The following is an 18,031-nucleotide window of genomic DNA, read 5'->3' as shown; positions in this document are numbered from 1 at the left end:
CATTTTGTATTTCAATACCAAGATGTCCTTTGTACAAGAATACATTCTCATTACAAAGAGAGAATTTTGAAGTTGAACACAGAAATGGACTTTTGCATGACCATAGCATAAACATATCATCAGACCTAATTAATATGTATTTATTATTAACCTTTAAATACAGTTTCTTTGGTTCCACGTATTGCTCCATTACCAGGTCCCAGTATCAAAACTGCTTTGCCGACATAGATACTGAATAAAAATGCTAAGATAATTTATTTCTTCAGTTGCACTATGCAAACTAACATTTTGAGAGAAGACTTCAAATTGATAGCCACCAGCGTCAGCACCAAGTGAAATTCTGTTTTCTGTGGCATCATAAGAAATTATAGTTTCAAATTAATGTGTGTCTGCTGCACTGAATTACTTTAAAAAAGATCTTATCCCCCAAGTCACATTTTAGTATGGCGTGTACTCTGGAGATTTTCGCTATAGAAAGTCAGCAGCAATTTTTAGGGCTGAAAAAGGGGTCATTGGAAAGCAAATCCCTTTGAGAAGTGAAACCTTTTAGTGCAAACATCAGGATATATTTAAATGGCGTTTGAAAAGAAATCTCATTTCACTTGAGTACATGGAAAATGCTACAGGCTTTTAGATAGCATGAACCAACCAATTCAATGCATTATAGGTCCTGCATAAAGTGGGCTTTTTTTTTTTTTTACCCCCTATGTGACTTAATTCAAATCACTTGGATTAGTTCTTACATCATTCAATACATTGCAAAACTGGAGAGCAAAGAGGGTCAGTGCATGTTCCAGACATGTAACTGCTGTGCCCTACTTTGCTGAGAAGTTTAAATTAATCCCTCAACCCCGAGCACCCCCCGCATCCCACCTTTAACAACGGTAGCCGCCATCTGGCCTAACGTAGCCTCACAAATGTACCTTGTTTCACCCAAGCAGACTTGGCCCATGGACTTTTTGAAATATTTGAGTTGGTTGCCAGTATTTAAAATTAAAAATTAGGAGAATTGATCTAAAAATTTCAAACTCGAGCTTCTTGAGAAAATCAGATTCTTCAGCAGCCTTCCAGTACCACAGAGCAGTAGTCCGTGGGAGCTGGATACTAACTCTACAACAAAGAAGAGCATCGCTAGTTTTCCAGGGCCCTCCTGGTTCCCAGCTGTGCGCTGCTCTCCTTCTCTCTCCCTCATCATATTTTTGCATATCCAGCCTGCTTCTCTCATGTTTATTCCCTGCCTGGCCTTGGTAGGCAAGTGAATTTGCAATCTCTAATTACAACCCTTCTCCAATATCAAAGGTATCCACCTGGGCTATTGATCCCATCTTTCTCGCCTCCTTCAGCAGCTTGTCCTGTTTAGTCAACACTGTACTATATGCTAGAATCATATTCCGTCTCCACACTGTCCTCACACACTCCTGGAATAGCTGTCTTCACATTTTGTTGTCACAACCAGACTTCCCCGAAGACAGAGAGGGAGAGAAAAGCGAATTCTTTTCCTTCATCTTATTAATTCTAAGTTTTTGTAACTTGAGTAATTCATTTCACCAGTTGGCCTATTTGTTATTTTCAGACAGGTTTTATGCCTGCCTTTTTTATTTTTATGATATTCCATATTGCCATAAAAATAAGAGCCATTCAGGAAATATTGGATGATAATACGTGAGGAGAAGTAGCAGTAGAAATAATAATAACAAACTAACAATGCTTGTTAGGGGGAAATAGGAAAAATTTGAACCAAGAAAGAATTATGCTTATTTTCACCATATCTCCCATGACCACCCATCTTACTTAGTCTAGTTTCAGGAAACCATGATCATCACCACGTAGCCCTAAAATAAAAGGACGGTATCTGGCTGCAGCTAAAAACTTTTAGAATATATTAAGCTTTTAATATACTGCGGCAGAATGTCACTTCGTCCCCACCCAGAGCAAGTAGCACATATAGATATCATTCTTATTACTCAGAGTTCAACAGTGGCTGATGTCTACAGGAAATAATAATCAGCAGGACTGTGTTTCAGGACCTGGCAGAAGCGACTCCATGACACTGCTGTGAGATTTCAGTGGGAGCTTTCAAATATGTTCATTTACTCACGGGCACTAATTACACATGACTCCTCTCTAAGGAAATGTGACTACTTAATGTTTCCAATTGTGACTGTCTCAGGCTTGTTTGTCATAAACAGACATGCATGCAGGTACAGGTGCATCAAGCAACATAGAAACAGTAAAGGTACTGTGGCTGATGCCATACGTTTGTAATAAATATTTGGTAAAACTGAATACATAGTGATATGTTAAAATATACAACTTATTTGTCATCTTGTTTATAATATAGTGCATTCTCTATGCCATCTCAACCCAGTAGTTGTTTTATATAAACATAATCGCTACAAGTTTTCTTCACATTCGTATATAGAATGATTAGTACATTTCCTATCTGAAGTCTTTAATTATTTTCTTTTATTCTACAGCACTCTCAACAATAACAACATTACCAGACTTTCTGTGGCGAGTTTCAACCACATGCCTAAGCTTAGGACTTTGTAAGTAGTCGCAACATATATAAAGGTCAACCTAATCAATTAGGGATGCCCCCTGAGTACTATTTTTAGAAAGCAAAAAACAAGTAGTTCATTATGGTGTACACAAGGAAAACACCAGTTTTATTAAAGTTCTAGATATGATATTTGAGCAAATTATTCTGAAAACTTGAAAGCTTTCTTTTAAATGATATGTGTTCTGGGAAGTTTACTTTGAGTTATTGTGGAGGTCACATTTCATTAAGAAATGGAAGACTCCTTGATTGGCTGTCAGAAATGATAAATGATAAATCTTTATGTTTTTATTACTGTATGTCAAGCAGACCTAATAAAGCTAAACTAGCTCGCCAACATTCTTTGTAACATAAAATTACAGCATCACCTTCTAGTGTTTCTGTAATTAAGGTTGTGTCAGCATTTCTATTTAAAAATATCTTTTCAGGGGTTACAGATGGACATTAAAATATTTTAGGTGAATAAAAAGGTTCTCTAATAAAGTATTTGCTACAGCTATGTGTGTATTTTTCTCTTGGAGAAAAATTAATCCTTAAAGCCCGGGGTGGGGATATTTATTCAAAGCATTTTCAGAGATGAATCTCATTTGAACTCAGTTTCAGAATCACCTTGACCTAAAAAAGCTATATTATATACAATATGTGAGAAATAGCCAGAAACATAACCAAAGCATCGGACTTTTGGGGAAAGTATGTGTTCTTAAGTATGTTTTGGAAAAGCCAATATTTTTATTGGCTTTTCAAAATACGTTTTTTTTTTTATAACAGCTGGTAACTGGAAACATTATGTTTATTTTCTTTTTTAATAAAAAATCAATTGAGTTGACAGAATTTTTAATAATTAGGCAATATCAATCTTAATTTAATTTTTTTCTCACTAAAGTGTATCTCTGTATACAATGTTCCATCTTTATAATGTTCTTGGAATATGATTTAGCAAAATAAAAGAATTCTGAAAGTATGCACATAGAACTAGATTTCGTTTCCTCGGGGCTATCAGCTTGAGACTAAATCTGTCCGAACTAACAGCCCAGTTCACTCCAACTGTATTTAATGAAATTGGTTTCTCATTAAATTTAATTTTAAAGAAACAATTGGATCGAGCTTTTCTTCTTTGCAAAATAAAGCCACTCGGACCGTAAACTCATCCATCATCTGCGTTTTTGATAATGTGCCTCATTTTCTTGTAGAGACCCACCACAGTCCGTCTTACTAATGAGGCTTTTCCATTTTTTCTTCCTTTCTTATATCACATGTGCCCATGTAACTGAACCATTGTACTGGGTGTGGTTCCGATGGAAATGCTTCGAGAACGATGATGTAGGATGTGCCACTGGCTTCCAAAGGACGTCACTCTGACTTCCACGCAGACTGAGCCGAAGTTGCCCAGCTTTCCCACAATGTAGCTTTTTGCTCTGTGGTCTGCCGTCTAGTTTTCATACAAGGCTCTTCCGTATCTACAAGCTCAAGGAGAATGTAAAAGAGCCATCTAACTTTCAGTTCCCTTGCTTTGCTTGTTTCATTATTCTATATTATCATTGCTACTTAAAAATTCCATTTTTATGGTCCAATTATCTTTCTGGACTGAGTTCCGTTTTAATATCCATTACTGTTATTGGGTTAGAATTGAGCACATCAGCTAAAAAGGGCTAAAATGGTATTACTGTGTCATAGATGATTCTGGGAACGATGCTTTGATTTATAGCTTTGGATGTCCTTTTCTTTAGTTTGAGAAAACATAAAAGCCAGTTTGAAGTCATTTACCTAATTTAGTGGATACATTTGTCTGATGTTTTATTAATGGTGAAGTGCTATTTGCCACTTGGAAGAGATCCACGATCGGGTGTGGATTCCTGCCAGCGCAGAGGGGGCTCACTTAATTCCTTCACTCCCAGCCACTTATGTCTTTTAATTCCAGTTTCTACTCTTGGAGGGCAGGTCCCCAGGCGCCAAATGCTGCTGATCCCTTTTTCTGATATTGTACAAAAAGAAGGAAATCATAATAGGGCCTGAAAGAAATGTTTTCTATTTTAATCCAGACCCACGGATGTTTATCAATTTTAGAGAGAGGAAGGGAGGGAAGGAATGAGAGAGAGAGAGACAGACAGACAGACATCGATATGAAAGAGAAAAGAGAAACGTCCATCAGGTGCCTCCCATATGCACCCTGACCAGGATCAAATCTGCCACCTTTCCGTGTAGGGAACGATGCTCCAACCAACTGAGCCACCTGCCCAGGGTGGAAGAAGTGTTTTATGTTGAGTTATTATTCTTTCTTATCGAGCAAAAAATGAAAGTGACCTCCTAAAAAAGATTTTGCAAGCAGTTCCTGCAGAGACTAACTAATAATTCAAACTGGGAGCCACGAGTTTCATTAACGTGCCTCCTAGCCCTACCCGCCTCTTTACCCGCCCGTCCCCCAGCGCCAATCGGCTATCAGTATGTCGGCCCTGCAGAGCGATTTGCCTTGGATTTGTCTCTCTGCACCGTTTTGAATGAACCGAGGCAAAACATTCTCACGGTCATGTTCCAGTTTCCGCATATTTACTTAGCTCGCGGGTGAAAGAAGAGAGACTCAATGCTGTGGTTGTGAACCAGCCACATTTTTAGACAAGTAATATGATTGCAAGTTGCTAAGCTTTATCTAATTCTATGTTAAGAAACAGAGCTATATATTATTACTAAAGATTTTTCCAAGTTTTGGAATAACTATTTCTGTTTTGTTTTGTGTGTATGTGTGTGTGTGTGTTTTGCTTTAAACCTCTTGCCCGCCATTTAGTCGACTGCATTCCAACAACCTGTACTGTGACTGCCACCTGGCCTGGCTGTCGGACTGGCTGCGCCAGAGGCCTCGCGTGGGTCTCTACACTCAGTGCATGGGCCCCTCCCACCTGAGGGGCCATAATGTCGCTGAGGTTCAGAAGCGAGAATTTGTCTGCAGTGGTAAGGGAGAAAGTGCCTTTATGTGGTCTTATTGTATGCTGTCTTCAAGGACACTGTGAAAAATGCATGCTCTCAGGGTTTCGTGTTGCTCACTAATGTGTGCAATTGTGTGCTAATCACTCTGTGGAAATCCTCTGTTTTAGTGGTGATAATAATATGCTCTAAGACATCAGTGCAGGCTTTATAATTACTGATTACTTGTACCTAAGGAATGATGAAAGACTTTTTCAGCTTTCACTCCAGGGGAAATATAGGAAATCCCTAGATTTTCGTTCTCTTTGCTGCTCGTGATTTTCCCTTTAAGTAATCATTTATATCTACTTTTATGTTAACAATTGGAAATATGATTAATTAACCCTGGATCTCTGCTGGGAAATTCAAAAAAAATAACTATAGTTGCAGAGTGACAAAATACTTTCTGTGTATACATATATAGTAGGGGTTGAGGTCTACTTAAAAGATGTAAATGACTAGTTTTTGTAACAAAAATCTGAAAACAAAAATAAGACATGGGTGATATAAAATATCAGTAGGTGACATTTACTTAGTTCTTTTCCTCTGCTTAAACACCAATCTAAGAATTTCACATATAGTCACCTCATTTTACCTCCCTCATAACAGTTTTAGGGAAATGTAATATCTATATTAGAGGTTAAATTACTGAGAAAAATATACTAAGTAACCTTGTTCACGGTTATATAGTTTAAACCAAGGATCTCAACCTAGGCAGTCTGATACCCAATCCATGGATAGATAGATAGGTAGATATTTATATATATTTATAAAATTATATGTTAATACAGGGTGGGGCAAAAGTAGGTTTACAGTTGTGAGTATGCAAAACACAGAGTTTATTATTGTATTAGTATTTATTAATTATTGTATTATTTTGCATACAAAACCTGTAAACTTATTTTTGCCCCCATTTATATTTTATTGATCCATATTAACATATAATTTCCTTTATAAATACAGGGCTGATTCTCCTTTAGAACTGACTGTTCAACAAACAATAAGAGGCATAAATGGTTACCAGTTTCTTAAAGGAATGAGAAGAGGTGCCAATATAGGATTCTAAGTTATTGTTACCTTTTAGTCCTCTTTATGTACTTTCCCACACTTTTTATAACCCACACAAAATTTCCTTGTGATGTCATGAAATGTTCTCAATAGGCCTGGTTGAATTTTTTTAAAAATTAGATAATGAAATGACTCACAATTTGTCACTAACCACTTTTTCTCTCTTCACTTCCCTCCCCCCCCGCCCCCCCCCCCCCCCCGGCTCATTTTCTAGATGAGGAAGAAGGCAAGTTCACGTTTCTTTTTTAGACTGAGAGTGTGTTTGTGGAGTCTGAGAGGTGTTGGGAGGGACAGGGTTAGCAATAGCCTGCTGCCACTGCCTGGCATATCCCCACCACGCAGGTGCTCTCCCTGCAGGCCTGAGAGGGTTGTCCCTGCTGCAGGGCCAATGTGTGCACCTGCCCATTTGCTAAAATACTGCTGACACTGTTGTGCATCCTTCAAACAGTAAAATCTCATTTCAAAATAATTTTGTTTTCAAATAATGATTAGTTAAATTATATACCTGTGGGAAACTACTTATGCCAACATTTTAGGCCACAGGAAGCCAAAAAATAAAGCATGTCAATTAACAATGTCAGAGTGACATGTTATAAATTATTATAGTAGCTCCAAAGAAAATGGTCATTTTGAACCCATTCAGACATTAAACTAAGCATGATCTAGTTTCCCCCCACATTTATGGCCACGTGATTACTTAGTTAAAATCAACAGCTATGTCTACCAGGAGGGACATTTTTATTTTTGAGGTAAAGTAAGTTAAGCTGTATAAGTTTAGTAAAGACCAAGCTCTATTTAAGCTTATTAGAAAATGAAATATAGGCTAGTCTGAAGTTGCTGTATTTTTGGAACACAGAATAGTTTTGAATAAAATTTTACTTTTGGAATCTGAATTTAGACTTTCTCACCATGGTTTCAAGTCTTACACTTATAATTGGTACTAGAGGCCCAGTGCACAAAATTCGTGCACTCCGGGGAGATCCCTCAGCCTGGCCTGCCCTCTCACAGTCCGGGAGCCCTCGGGGGATGTCTGACTGATGGCTTAGGCCTGCTCTCTGTGGGGGAGTGGGCCTAAGCCATCAGTTAGACATCCTTAGCGCTGCCGCCAAGGCAGGAAAGTCTCCCACCACCGCCACTGTGGTCACCAGCCATGAGCCCTGTTTCTGGCTGAGCGGCACTCCCCCTGTGGGAGCACACTGACCACCAGGGGACAGCTCCTGCATTGAGCGTCTGCCCCCTGGTGGTCAGTGCACATCATAGCGACCAGTCGTTCCACCGTTTGGTTGATTTGCATATTAGTCTTTTATTATATACGATAATTCCTTTTAAAAATCTCATTTGCTTCATCTGGATATTGACCCCAAAATTATATAAATGCATGCTTCCTAAAGTATATTTTGGAAACAAAAGACCATTTTATAATCAGGTATATAGAGAAATGTTTTTGACATGCTTTGTTTGTTATTTGAGATAAGCTTGCATGTCTCCCAATTATGACTTTCAGGAGGAAGAATATACTTGCTGTTTATGTTTGTTTTATTTGTCTTTTTTAGGTCACCAGTCATTTATGGCTCCTTCTTGCAGCGTCCTGCACTGTCCAGCCGCTTGCACCTGTAGCAACAATATCGTAGACTGCCGTGGGAAAGGTCTCGCGGAGATCCCCACAAATCTGCCTGAGACCATCACAGAAATGTATGTGTCCTGAAACCCCCTTGCACCCCTCCTCCTCCCCAGGGATCCAGACCCTGACTTTCCTTAGGAGAGTCTGGGTTTATCAAAGGCAGATCTGATCAATTAGCTTAGACAAATGTTCCTTTCAGAATGGTATTGACCCTCACTCTGTTTAATTAAGTATCTTGTCGAAGTGGCTAAGATTTGTCTTTTTTAAGCACAGGGAGAAGGAAAAGGAATGCATTTTAAGGAGAAATAGTAAGTTTCCTTCCCTTGAGAAGGGGTTATTGGGCTATTTAGGGACAATAAGCAGGGCTTTACTAGTCTGACTGTGTGGGTCTTCCCCAGTTCGTTTCAAGCCCGGAGTGGAGGGAAATAAGGCAGCTGGGGTAATAAATCATAGAAACAGGATGGCTAGACGGTGTTTGGTCTCCTCAAGAGCTCACATTTTAAAAAGCAGTTTAGCTGTTGTGTGTGAACTATTGTATAATCCGCCACAACGTATAAAAAAGGGTAATAATATAAGTCAAAAATATAAGATACTTAAATTCATGAGCATTTGAGCCTACTTGGGTTGATGTTAAAGCCATCAGAAGTTAAATCCCCTTGACAAAGTGGTTCATACCTGTCTGTACGCAGCTGCAGCGAGCATTTGTCCCTGCCAAACCAAGGTCATGTGCAGGAAACAAGGCCATGTGTGATGTTAGAGGGATCCCTTTAACCAGCTTGAGCATTAAACATTAGGGAAAATCTTTACCTCAGTATTCACTCACTGAGAAAGCACCTCTTATCCACCTAGGTGCCATATTATTGTTTTAGAAGCCAGTTCTAAATTTTAACTAAACAAATAGCACTGGGCATTTTTGGATGAAATAATAATGTAGGACCACTTCTTGTGATAAATCTACATTGTAGGCACAAAAAGATCAAGTTATTTTCAAAAACTATTTATTATTTCATTTTTATTTTTTAATAATTTATTGGGGTGACATTAATTAATAATGTTATATAAATCTTAGGTGGACAACTTTATAATAAAACATCTATATTCTCTATCATGTGTTCACCACCAGAAGTCTAGACTCCTTCCTTTTTTTTTTTTTTTTTGCCAATTCACTGCTCTAATTTATTTACGTGAGAATAACCTTAGTTCCCAAGACCCATTGTCACTATTTTAAAGTATCTAGTGTGTGCTTAAACATGTGCTTACAGCTTTGCTGTCTTAGACAGGGTCCTCTGAGGAACTCTAGAATTTATGGCCATTTGACCCAGACATGGATAATGAAGGCACATAGTATTCCTATCCTATTTCTGATTGATGGGACACTGCCTTGCATAGAAGACACGTGCTTAGTATTTTTTAGCTGAATCTGGGAAGGAGAAAAATATATGGTTTTAGAAGAGGTGGGTGACATCACACAAAAGAGAAACAGCAGGAGCCTAGGGCAGCAGTGGCAGCGAGTTATGTTTTAGAGATTGTACCTTTGAGGTGAACGGGAGTACGAGGTGCATGCCAAGGCACAATAGACAATAAACCCAAAAAAGGACATCTCTCTGTATACTTTCCAAGCCACGGGTACTAAAGGACTTTCATCTTAGAAGATGTAATATATGATGAAGTAGATAGTAGTTTTAGAATAGGGTATAGTACACATATCTTCATCTATCCAGGCATGAGCATTTATTTATTTGCTTATGTGTTTATATATTTACTAGAGGCCCGGTGAACAAAAATTTGTGCACTCGGGAGGGGTCCCTCAGCCCAGCCGGTGCCCTCTCGCAGTCTGGGACCCCTCTGGGGATGACCACTTGCTGGCTTAGGCCCACTCCCCAGGGAATTGTGCCTAAGCTGGCAGTTAGACATCCCTCTGGCAGTCCGGGAGCCCTCGGGGGATGCCCACTTGCGAGCAGGGAGCAGGCCTAAGCTGCAGTCGGACATCCTTAGCACTGCTGAGGAGGCGGGAGAGGCTCCCACCACCACCGCTGTACTGGCAGCCATCAGCCTGGCTTGTGGCTGAGCAGAGCTCCCCCTGTGGGAGCACACTGACCACCAGGGGGCAGCTCCTGCATTGAGCGTCTGCCCCCTGGTGGTCAGTGTGTGTCATAGTGACCAGTCATTCCCAGTCTTTCTGCTGTTAGGGTCAGTTTGCATATTACCCTTTTACTATATAGGATAGAGGCCTGGTGCACGGGTGGGGGCCGGCTGGTTTGCCCTAAAGGGTGTCCCGGATCAGGGTGGTGGTCCCGCTGGGGTACCTGTCCAGCCTGGGTGAGGGGCTGATGGCTGTTTGAAGGCTGGCCACGGCCCCAAGCCACCCAAGCTCCCAGTGGGGGCTGGCTGGAAGCAGGTATCTGGGATTTATTTAGCTTCTATAATTGAAACTTTGTTGCCTTGAGTGGAGGCCATAGCCGGCCAGGGCAGGTGGGAAGCTTGGCTTCCTCCATCGCCGGGGCAACCAAGCATCCTGCTTGCTCCAGCTCCATGGTACCAGCCGCCATCTTGGTTGGGTTAATTTGCATCTAGTTGCTCTGATTGGCTGGTGGGCATGGCTTGGGACATAGCAGAGGTGCAGTCAATTTGCATGTTTCTCTTTTATTAGATTAGATTTGATTTCAGAGAGGAGGAGAGGGAGAGAGAGATAGAAACATCAATGATGAGAGAGAATCATTCATCAGCTGTCTCCTGCACTCCTCCTACTGGGGCTGGAGCCAGAAACCTGAGCATGTGCCCTGAATGGGAATTGAACCATGACATCCTGTTCATAGGTCAATGCTCAACCAGAGGCATTGCCGGTCCAGGCCTGAGCATTATTAAATAAACACTATATAAAGGCAGCATGAATATCCATAGGCCTTTCCACACGTGACCAACACATTTGACATCCAACATAAGAGCTATGAAATGAGGTACAAAATAGTCACTCTGAGAAAGGAATAAATTAAGTCGAAGGTATGTATTGCAGAGCGGGTAAATTGGGGGTTACAGTGTGAACCAGAGTTAGAAAGTTTTAGTTAGGACCATGGGTCTACCCACTGTTCACTATCTGTGAGACCGTGGGCAGTTACTTCTCATCCACGAGACTGTCTCCACATCTGAAGCTGAGGATTATTGTGTGTTTGAGATGGAGTAATTAATACATGTAGAGCTTTATGTGTTTAGCGGATAGCAGTGGTTCTCAACCCTGTGGGTCGCAACCCCTTTGGGGGTTGAATGACCCTTTCACAGGGGTCGCCTAAGACCATCGGAAAACACATATATAATGACATATTGTTTTTGTGATTAATCACTATGCTTTAATTATGTTCAATTTGTAACAATGAAATTGGGGGTCACCACAATATGAGGAACTGTATTAAAGGGTCGCGGCATTAGGAAGGTTGAGAACCACTGGTATAGTAATCATTCAATAAATGATGCCTTGATCATTGAAGCCTTTATATAGGAGGCAGCCTGTGAGGTAGGCCTTGAAGAATAGATAGTGAATAGAAATGCAGAGACGAGAAAGACTTTCTATCTTAATTGAACATCGTAAGCAAAGGCAATAAGAACAGTAATACGAGACACTACAAAGCTCACTTTGGTATGTGAAACTTGAGAGAGCAGGAAAATAAAGTGAGAAAGCTTGGTTGGAGCCAATTCATGGAGGGCCTTGGATAGTATAAAGATATTTGTCTTTATTTGGAATGCAGCTGGTTACAGGAGTTTTCATCTGAATCTTCAATATTAATGGATCGGACAGCATATGCAGTGGTTGGCAAAAGGAGAGAATACCAGTCCTGGGGCCTCTAGGAGGCTATGATGTTGATCGAAGGGCGATGTCATGAGAGCAGGAGGTAATAAGTAGCTGTCGGAATGATGATGTGGAAGCAGATATGATAGCTAATAGAGAAGTAGACATAAGGGAATTTGAAATTTAATGAGATGAGAGAATAATGGAGAAAAATGAACCAAAGATGATGCCAGAGTGTCAAGTATGAGGACTGGGAGATTGTGGTCATATCGTGTGTAAGAAGCTGAGGAACCCAACCAAGACTGGCAAGGAAGAGGGTGATGAGCAAAATTTGTGAAATGCCTAAGTGCCACCGAGAGATTTGGAGGCACTAAAGTCAAACAGGCTGTAAGTAAGGAAAGACTGAAAGCAACACGAGACATTTAAAATGGTTTATCTCATGCAGTCTACTTTTTTTGTATTCTGCATGCTCTATAGATTTTGTAAAATGGTGGAATTTAGTAACATAAAAGTTATACAAAATAATATCTCCCATTGGTTTTGCCCATATTGGGGAGGTAGTGTATTCGGTAAAGCTAGAATAAATTAAATTTATAAGTTGAGATGACAATATATGTGAAACTTTAGGTGTATTTTACTTCTCTGGTTATTACATTATCAGCTTTATCAGTAGAGCAGCTGATAATAAATCATATTGATCTTCAACTCCAACAAAGTACCGCCATTACCATCAGTTATATTGGCATAACTTACCAGCTTAGTAACTTACTTCTTTTATTACACTTATTTTTTATTAGAATAAAGGACATCAGTAAGATTCAGAAAATGTGAAAATAAAGATATACACCTTTTAAATTTTTTTATAGATTTCAGGTTTTTAACATATAAGGAACTGAACATTATAAACACCTATATTTTTCAAATACCTTTTAAATCTGGATTTTACCATGAAGTGTTAGTAGAATTTCTTTATTGGAGGTTATTATATATTTCACTCGATAATGTTAAGTTGATTTCCTATGTGGTATGTCCTGATTCCTGCAACTGTCTCATAATATAATTCTGACCAAAAGAAAGTATGTATGTGCTCTGTGTTGGAGTAATCAAGGGCCAAAAAAACCTTGACCATATTTTTTTTTCTATTTTGTGCTTGCACCTATAATTAAAGTCAGAATTGAAATAACTTGGAGAAGGAAGGATAGAAAGAGACTAACATTTGTCCAATACCTGCAATGTTGGGTATTATACCCACATTATATCATTTGATCTTCTCATTGACCCTTGTGGGGTGTATTTGGAAAAACTAGTGCAGAGGCAAATGTTAAGTAAAGATTGGTGGTTTCCTCCCAGAGGCCTCATTATCCTGATGATTTTACCATGACCCAGGTTCTGTCCTCCCCTTTGCAGGTTAGAAATCAGATTTGACTGCACCTACTCATTACATGTTGTAATTATATGTATATTTGTGCATTTGTTCCTTTTCCCTACTAAAGTTGAGGTTCTAATGGAGACAGGAACTGATTCTGGTCTAATCACCATTGAATGCCCAGCAACAAAGCTAACACCCAGCACATAGTAGGCACTTGATAGATATAAGTTAAATATTTATTAAATGGATGGATAATTTAAAAATTAAACATTGAGAGATGATTTATCTGTGAAAGGATGGAGCTGCATTAAACAAGGTTAAAAAATAAAACCTGAAAGAGCAGTCCTTCTCTTCCTGTAGAAAAGAAAATAGTGCCTTTTAAGCATAAAATCAGGAAAAGTAAATGAGTAGGCCATTTAATGGAGTGGCCTATAGCTCTTGTTTCTTGCACTCACTTGGATTCCACTCTCTCCATGATCTGAGAGCTCCTTTTCTCTATTCAAAGCTGACCAACCCCGCATCTAACAGGCTTCCTCCTTCCTTAGATATAATACTCACTCCAGTCTTCTTACAGATGTCTTAGGCATCTTCCTCTAAGGCAGCGTTTCTCAACCTGTGGGCCACGACCCCTTTGGGGGTCGAACGACCCTTTCACAGGGGTCGCCTAAGACCATCGGAAAACACATATATAATTACATATTGTTTTTGTGATTAATCACTATGCTTTAATTATGTTTAATTTGTAACAATGAAAATACATCCTGCATATCAGATATTTACATTACGATTCATAACAGTAGCACAATTACAGTCATGAAGTAGCAACGAAAATAATTTTATGGTTGGGGGTCACCACAACATGAAGAACTGTGTTAAAGGGTCATGGCATTAGGAAGGTTGAGGACCACTGATCTAAGGCCACATTCCCTCCGCAAGGAACCCATGCACACTTACCTCACAGGCCTAAAGGCTGCCAACCTCATTTTGCTATTTTAAAAAGATGGGGCTCAAAACAGTTAGGAAATCTTGTAAAACAGAAATTCTTCAATTGCAAAATGGCTAAACTGGCCTCAGTCTTACGTTTATTTGTCTCCCTAGTTCATGTCCCTTTCTTTATCCAGCTGCCAAAGGAAGGTGGGCATGGCTCAGCCTGTTGGGACAGTGTACAGGGCAGTCATTGAAAACATCAGTAGAAACTAACTGATTACTCAGAAAACCAGGACATTAAGAACTTTAAGAAACTTACATGTCAAAAGAACGTGGAAGAGGCATAGAGAAGGCATGCAGGTACAGGAATGCTTGCAAAACTGAGGGCTATCTCAAATTGTCTCATGCCTAGAACTACTGTAATGTCATTGTCTTGTTCTGTGTTAAACATCCTCCCTCCCCCTGGCTTTCATCTGCACAGAACTTCTATTTCTTTAACTCGATATTTTGAATCATGTCACACTATTCTATTAGACTGCAAGCTTCAGGGGGGCAGGACCATGTTTCTTTCCTCACCATTTCTGCCCCAACACTTAGCATAGTGTGGGTGGGGAGGACAGTGCTGGGGATCACAGCAGGATATGCCCCAAGCCCCCATATGACAAAGGGATTTAGATTAATGAAGACTGGGCGGGGGTGGGGGCGTGGAATAGAATGTGTAATATAAGGTGAAATTAAGTTTAAAAGAAAGAAGCTGTTTCTAGTACTTCGCTATGTTGATCTCTGCTTGTTGAAACCTTGTTTTCATTCAGATGGAAGGCCAGAGGCAAGCCTGTGTATGAACTGGCCCATGGCAACAAATCGTTAATAGCAAATTGATTCTGTGTATATCAAATCCTCAGAATTAATTTCTTAAATCACATTTCGAGGTATAAAATTACAAATACAGTGTGATGGATGGCTATAAAGTAGACATTTAGTCCTCTTCAATCCAGTTATAGATTTTCTGTGGCATGTCACCTGTTCAAAACATTATACAGAAAGTCCATACATCATGGAGAATAGTTAGTAAGAACATAAATTGTAACAATTTAGAATGTCTCTGTGAGTCTTAATATCTACTGGTTTTATTCTTGGTTGCCTTTTTTAGGGCTCAGAAGCTGGGAGCCCTACAAATCTGTATTGCTGCTCCTGCTGCTGCCGCTGTTTTTTTTAGAGAAGATGGTCAGGGAAAAGTTTAAATCATGGGAAGGGGAGGGGTGTAGCAATGTTATCAGAACACTAAGTGTTGTTTCAACGTTTTCTAAGATGGATTGCAAATTCTCAGAGACTAGAACTGTTTCCAGACATGCTATTCAAATAGATACGATGGAAACTCGCTCTCCTGTGTACACTCACTGGACTACTCTTAGTCCGTCAGTGATAGAAACGGCTGAAAAGGAGCCACAATGATGGAGCGGATATGAGTGAGGTTTGGGGGTCCTTTTGTTCTTTTAGTCTCTTCTGGACCACTGGCACGCGTACATATAAGGAAGTGGAAATAAGAATAATTCATGAATGCTGTATCTGATTACAGCCTCCATTTGTGATACTAACTTTAAAAACATACATTTGTTCCTCTTTTTTTTTTGTTTAGACACATTTACCATATATTTTTAACAGATTTTGCATGCTATTGCTGCTCTGACTCCTTCCAAAATTTTGAATGCTTAATTCTTTTAAATTCTACATACAAAAAAATACATATGGATATTTGTAATCCCTCTCACCCTTTTCACACTTCCCCCCCCTGAGTGCCGACTCTGAGTTCAGCAATACTCAGTTCTAGCCTTCAAAATGTTTACCCTGCAGAGAATTGAACTTTTAGACAAATAGAAATGTTTAAATTATATGATAATTCATAAAATGCGTGTGCACGGGGAACACAGAGAAAGGAGCCCCTTGGTTTGCCTGGGAGAATCAAGGAATCTTCAAGTCTGAAACAGAGAAATTGAGGGCTTTTTAGACAGGAAAGAACATGTGCAAAACCCCAGTCAAGTGAGAGGAGTATATCTTTGAGAAATTAAGAGTTTTAAGATGCTAGAATATAAAGCAGAAGTCTAATCTTGCAGGATCGCCTGTTTGGATGACAATAGGATACAAGAAAGTGTGGAGCAGGGTAGTAGCATGGTTAGATGTGTTAGAAAAATCTCCCATCGTGTAGTGGAGAGTGGTTTGGAGGGAAGGAGCCCAGTGATGATGAGATAGCAACAGCCTGTCTGTGCCATGGTGAAGGCCGCGTAGCAGCAGGCAGCGATGGGAGGAGACTCCAAGAAGTGGCCCTTGTGCTGTAGGGTAGTTTCCTACAATCATCTATAGGAAAAAGTGGGTACCATCAGATATGAAATAAGACCTGGGTAGACTTCAGCATAAAAGTAAAGGCAGCTGAGGTATAGTCAGAGTATTATTCATTCTCAGACTAATGAAAGAGTCTTTTTTTTTTAGGAATTAAATTCTAATTTATATTTATATAATCAGCTGGAAAGATTAAGTTGAAAATTTATGTAGTTCAAATTTCACTAGTGATCACGGTGCTGTCTAACTTTAGGGGAAAAATAATGGATAACTTGGCTAATAACTCAGGGTGGGGGAGAGTGCAAATTGTTACCCATTCATCGAGTAATACTATCAAATAAGCGATGTATAAAGATAATTTGCGTAATATTTTTAAAACTAAAATCACATGGGGGACTTTGTTCAGTGCCTAATTCATGGTAAGTGTTCACGAGGTTTTAGTTATTTTTTTTAATTAAATATATTTTTATTGAGTTCAGAGAGAGGAAGGGAGAAGGAGAGATTGAAATATCAATAATGAGAGAGAATCATTAATCAGCTGCCTTCTGCACCCCTGTACTGGGGATTGAGCCCGCAACCCAAAGATGTGCCCTTGACCAGAATTGAACCTGGGACCCTTCACTCCATAAGCCAACACTCTATCCACTGAGCCAAACCATCTAGGGCAGGTTTTAGTTATTAATGAAAAACAAAGCAACAGAAATTCTGTTTTTCTTTGCTGGATTGCTAAAGAAAAATCACATATGAAAATGTAGTGTTACTGGCATTATGTATCTATACTCTGTCCCCCTGAAATTAATGAGCCATATGCCTCTACTTTTCTCTCTAAACCTAAATCAGGTGATATGTGCATTGAGTGTACCTGTGTGTTTGAATATGCATCCATAGGAACGCATGCATGAACATGTTAACACTCGAAGGGTCACTGCCTGAAATATGAGGCCAATAGGAACAAACACTCATTTTTGTCTTGCTTTACAGGCCCAAAGGCCAAGTGGAAAAAAGAATTAATTCTACTATGAAAACATCAATTGAGTTTACACTCAGGGGAATGTACCCTAAAATGATGTCACGAGAAATAAAATAAGATTAAGGAAATGGACAATTTTCAGCAATAAGTCATGCCAAGCAAGGAAGGGATGGCTGATAATTAGTGTGGGCACAGTCCTAATGCAAAAACGTTAGTATATGCAAAGTCGGTCCCTCTAGGGGCCAATATTCTTTCAGCTGCTGAAATATTTATTAAACTTACAAAGTTCTGGAGACTGCAATTACATAACAGAAATAATATTCGGGTCTAAAAGAATCCTGGGCCATTTCCTGTGGGGACAAATGAAGGATTTCAATGGCATTTACTACTCACATTAGAAGTAACATTCCAGAAATAGAAAGGCCCCACTTTAGAAATATTATGTA

At 39.5% G+C, this 18,031-nt stretch overlaps 1 protein-coding gene across 4 annotated transcripts in view; it reads left to right on the top strand.

Annotated features, from left to right (window-relative positions):
* SLIT2 (slit guidance ligand 2) overlaps positions 1 to 18,031 on the top strand; it is a 361,028-nt gene that overhangs the window by 215,394 nt on the left and 127,603 nt on the right. For 2 of the 4 annotated variants that reach the window (XM_059674520.1, XM_059674503.1), the window contains exons 7-9: positions 2,478 to 2,549; positions 5,340 to 5,503; positions 8,137 to 8,275. In XM_059674520.1, the coding sequence (XP_059530503.1) occupies positions 2,478 to 2,549; positions 5,340 to 5,503; positions 8,137 to 8,275 (375 nt within the window). Of the gene's footprint in view, positions 1 to 2,477; positions 2,550 to 5,339; positions 5,516 to 8,136; positions 8,276 to 18,031 lie in introns of all 4 variants that reach the window. The other 2 variants (XM_059674511.1, XM_059674496.1) reach the window with 1 other exon arrangement.

The sequence above is a fragment of the Myotis daubentonii genome, chromosome 1, assembly GCF_963259705.1.
Source record: "Myotis daubentonii chromosome 1, mMyoDau2.1, whole genome shotgun sequence".
In the NCBI taxonomy this organism is placed as follows: domain Eukaryota; kingdom Metazoa; phylum Chordata; class Mammalia; order Chiroptera; family Vespertilionidae; genus Myotis; species Myotis daubentonii.
This window is presented reverse-complemented; position numbering and strand designations above follow the sequence as displayed.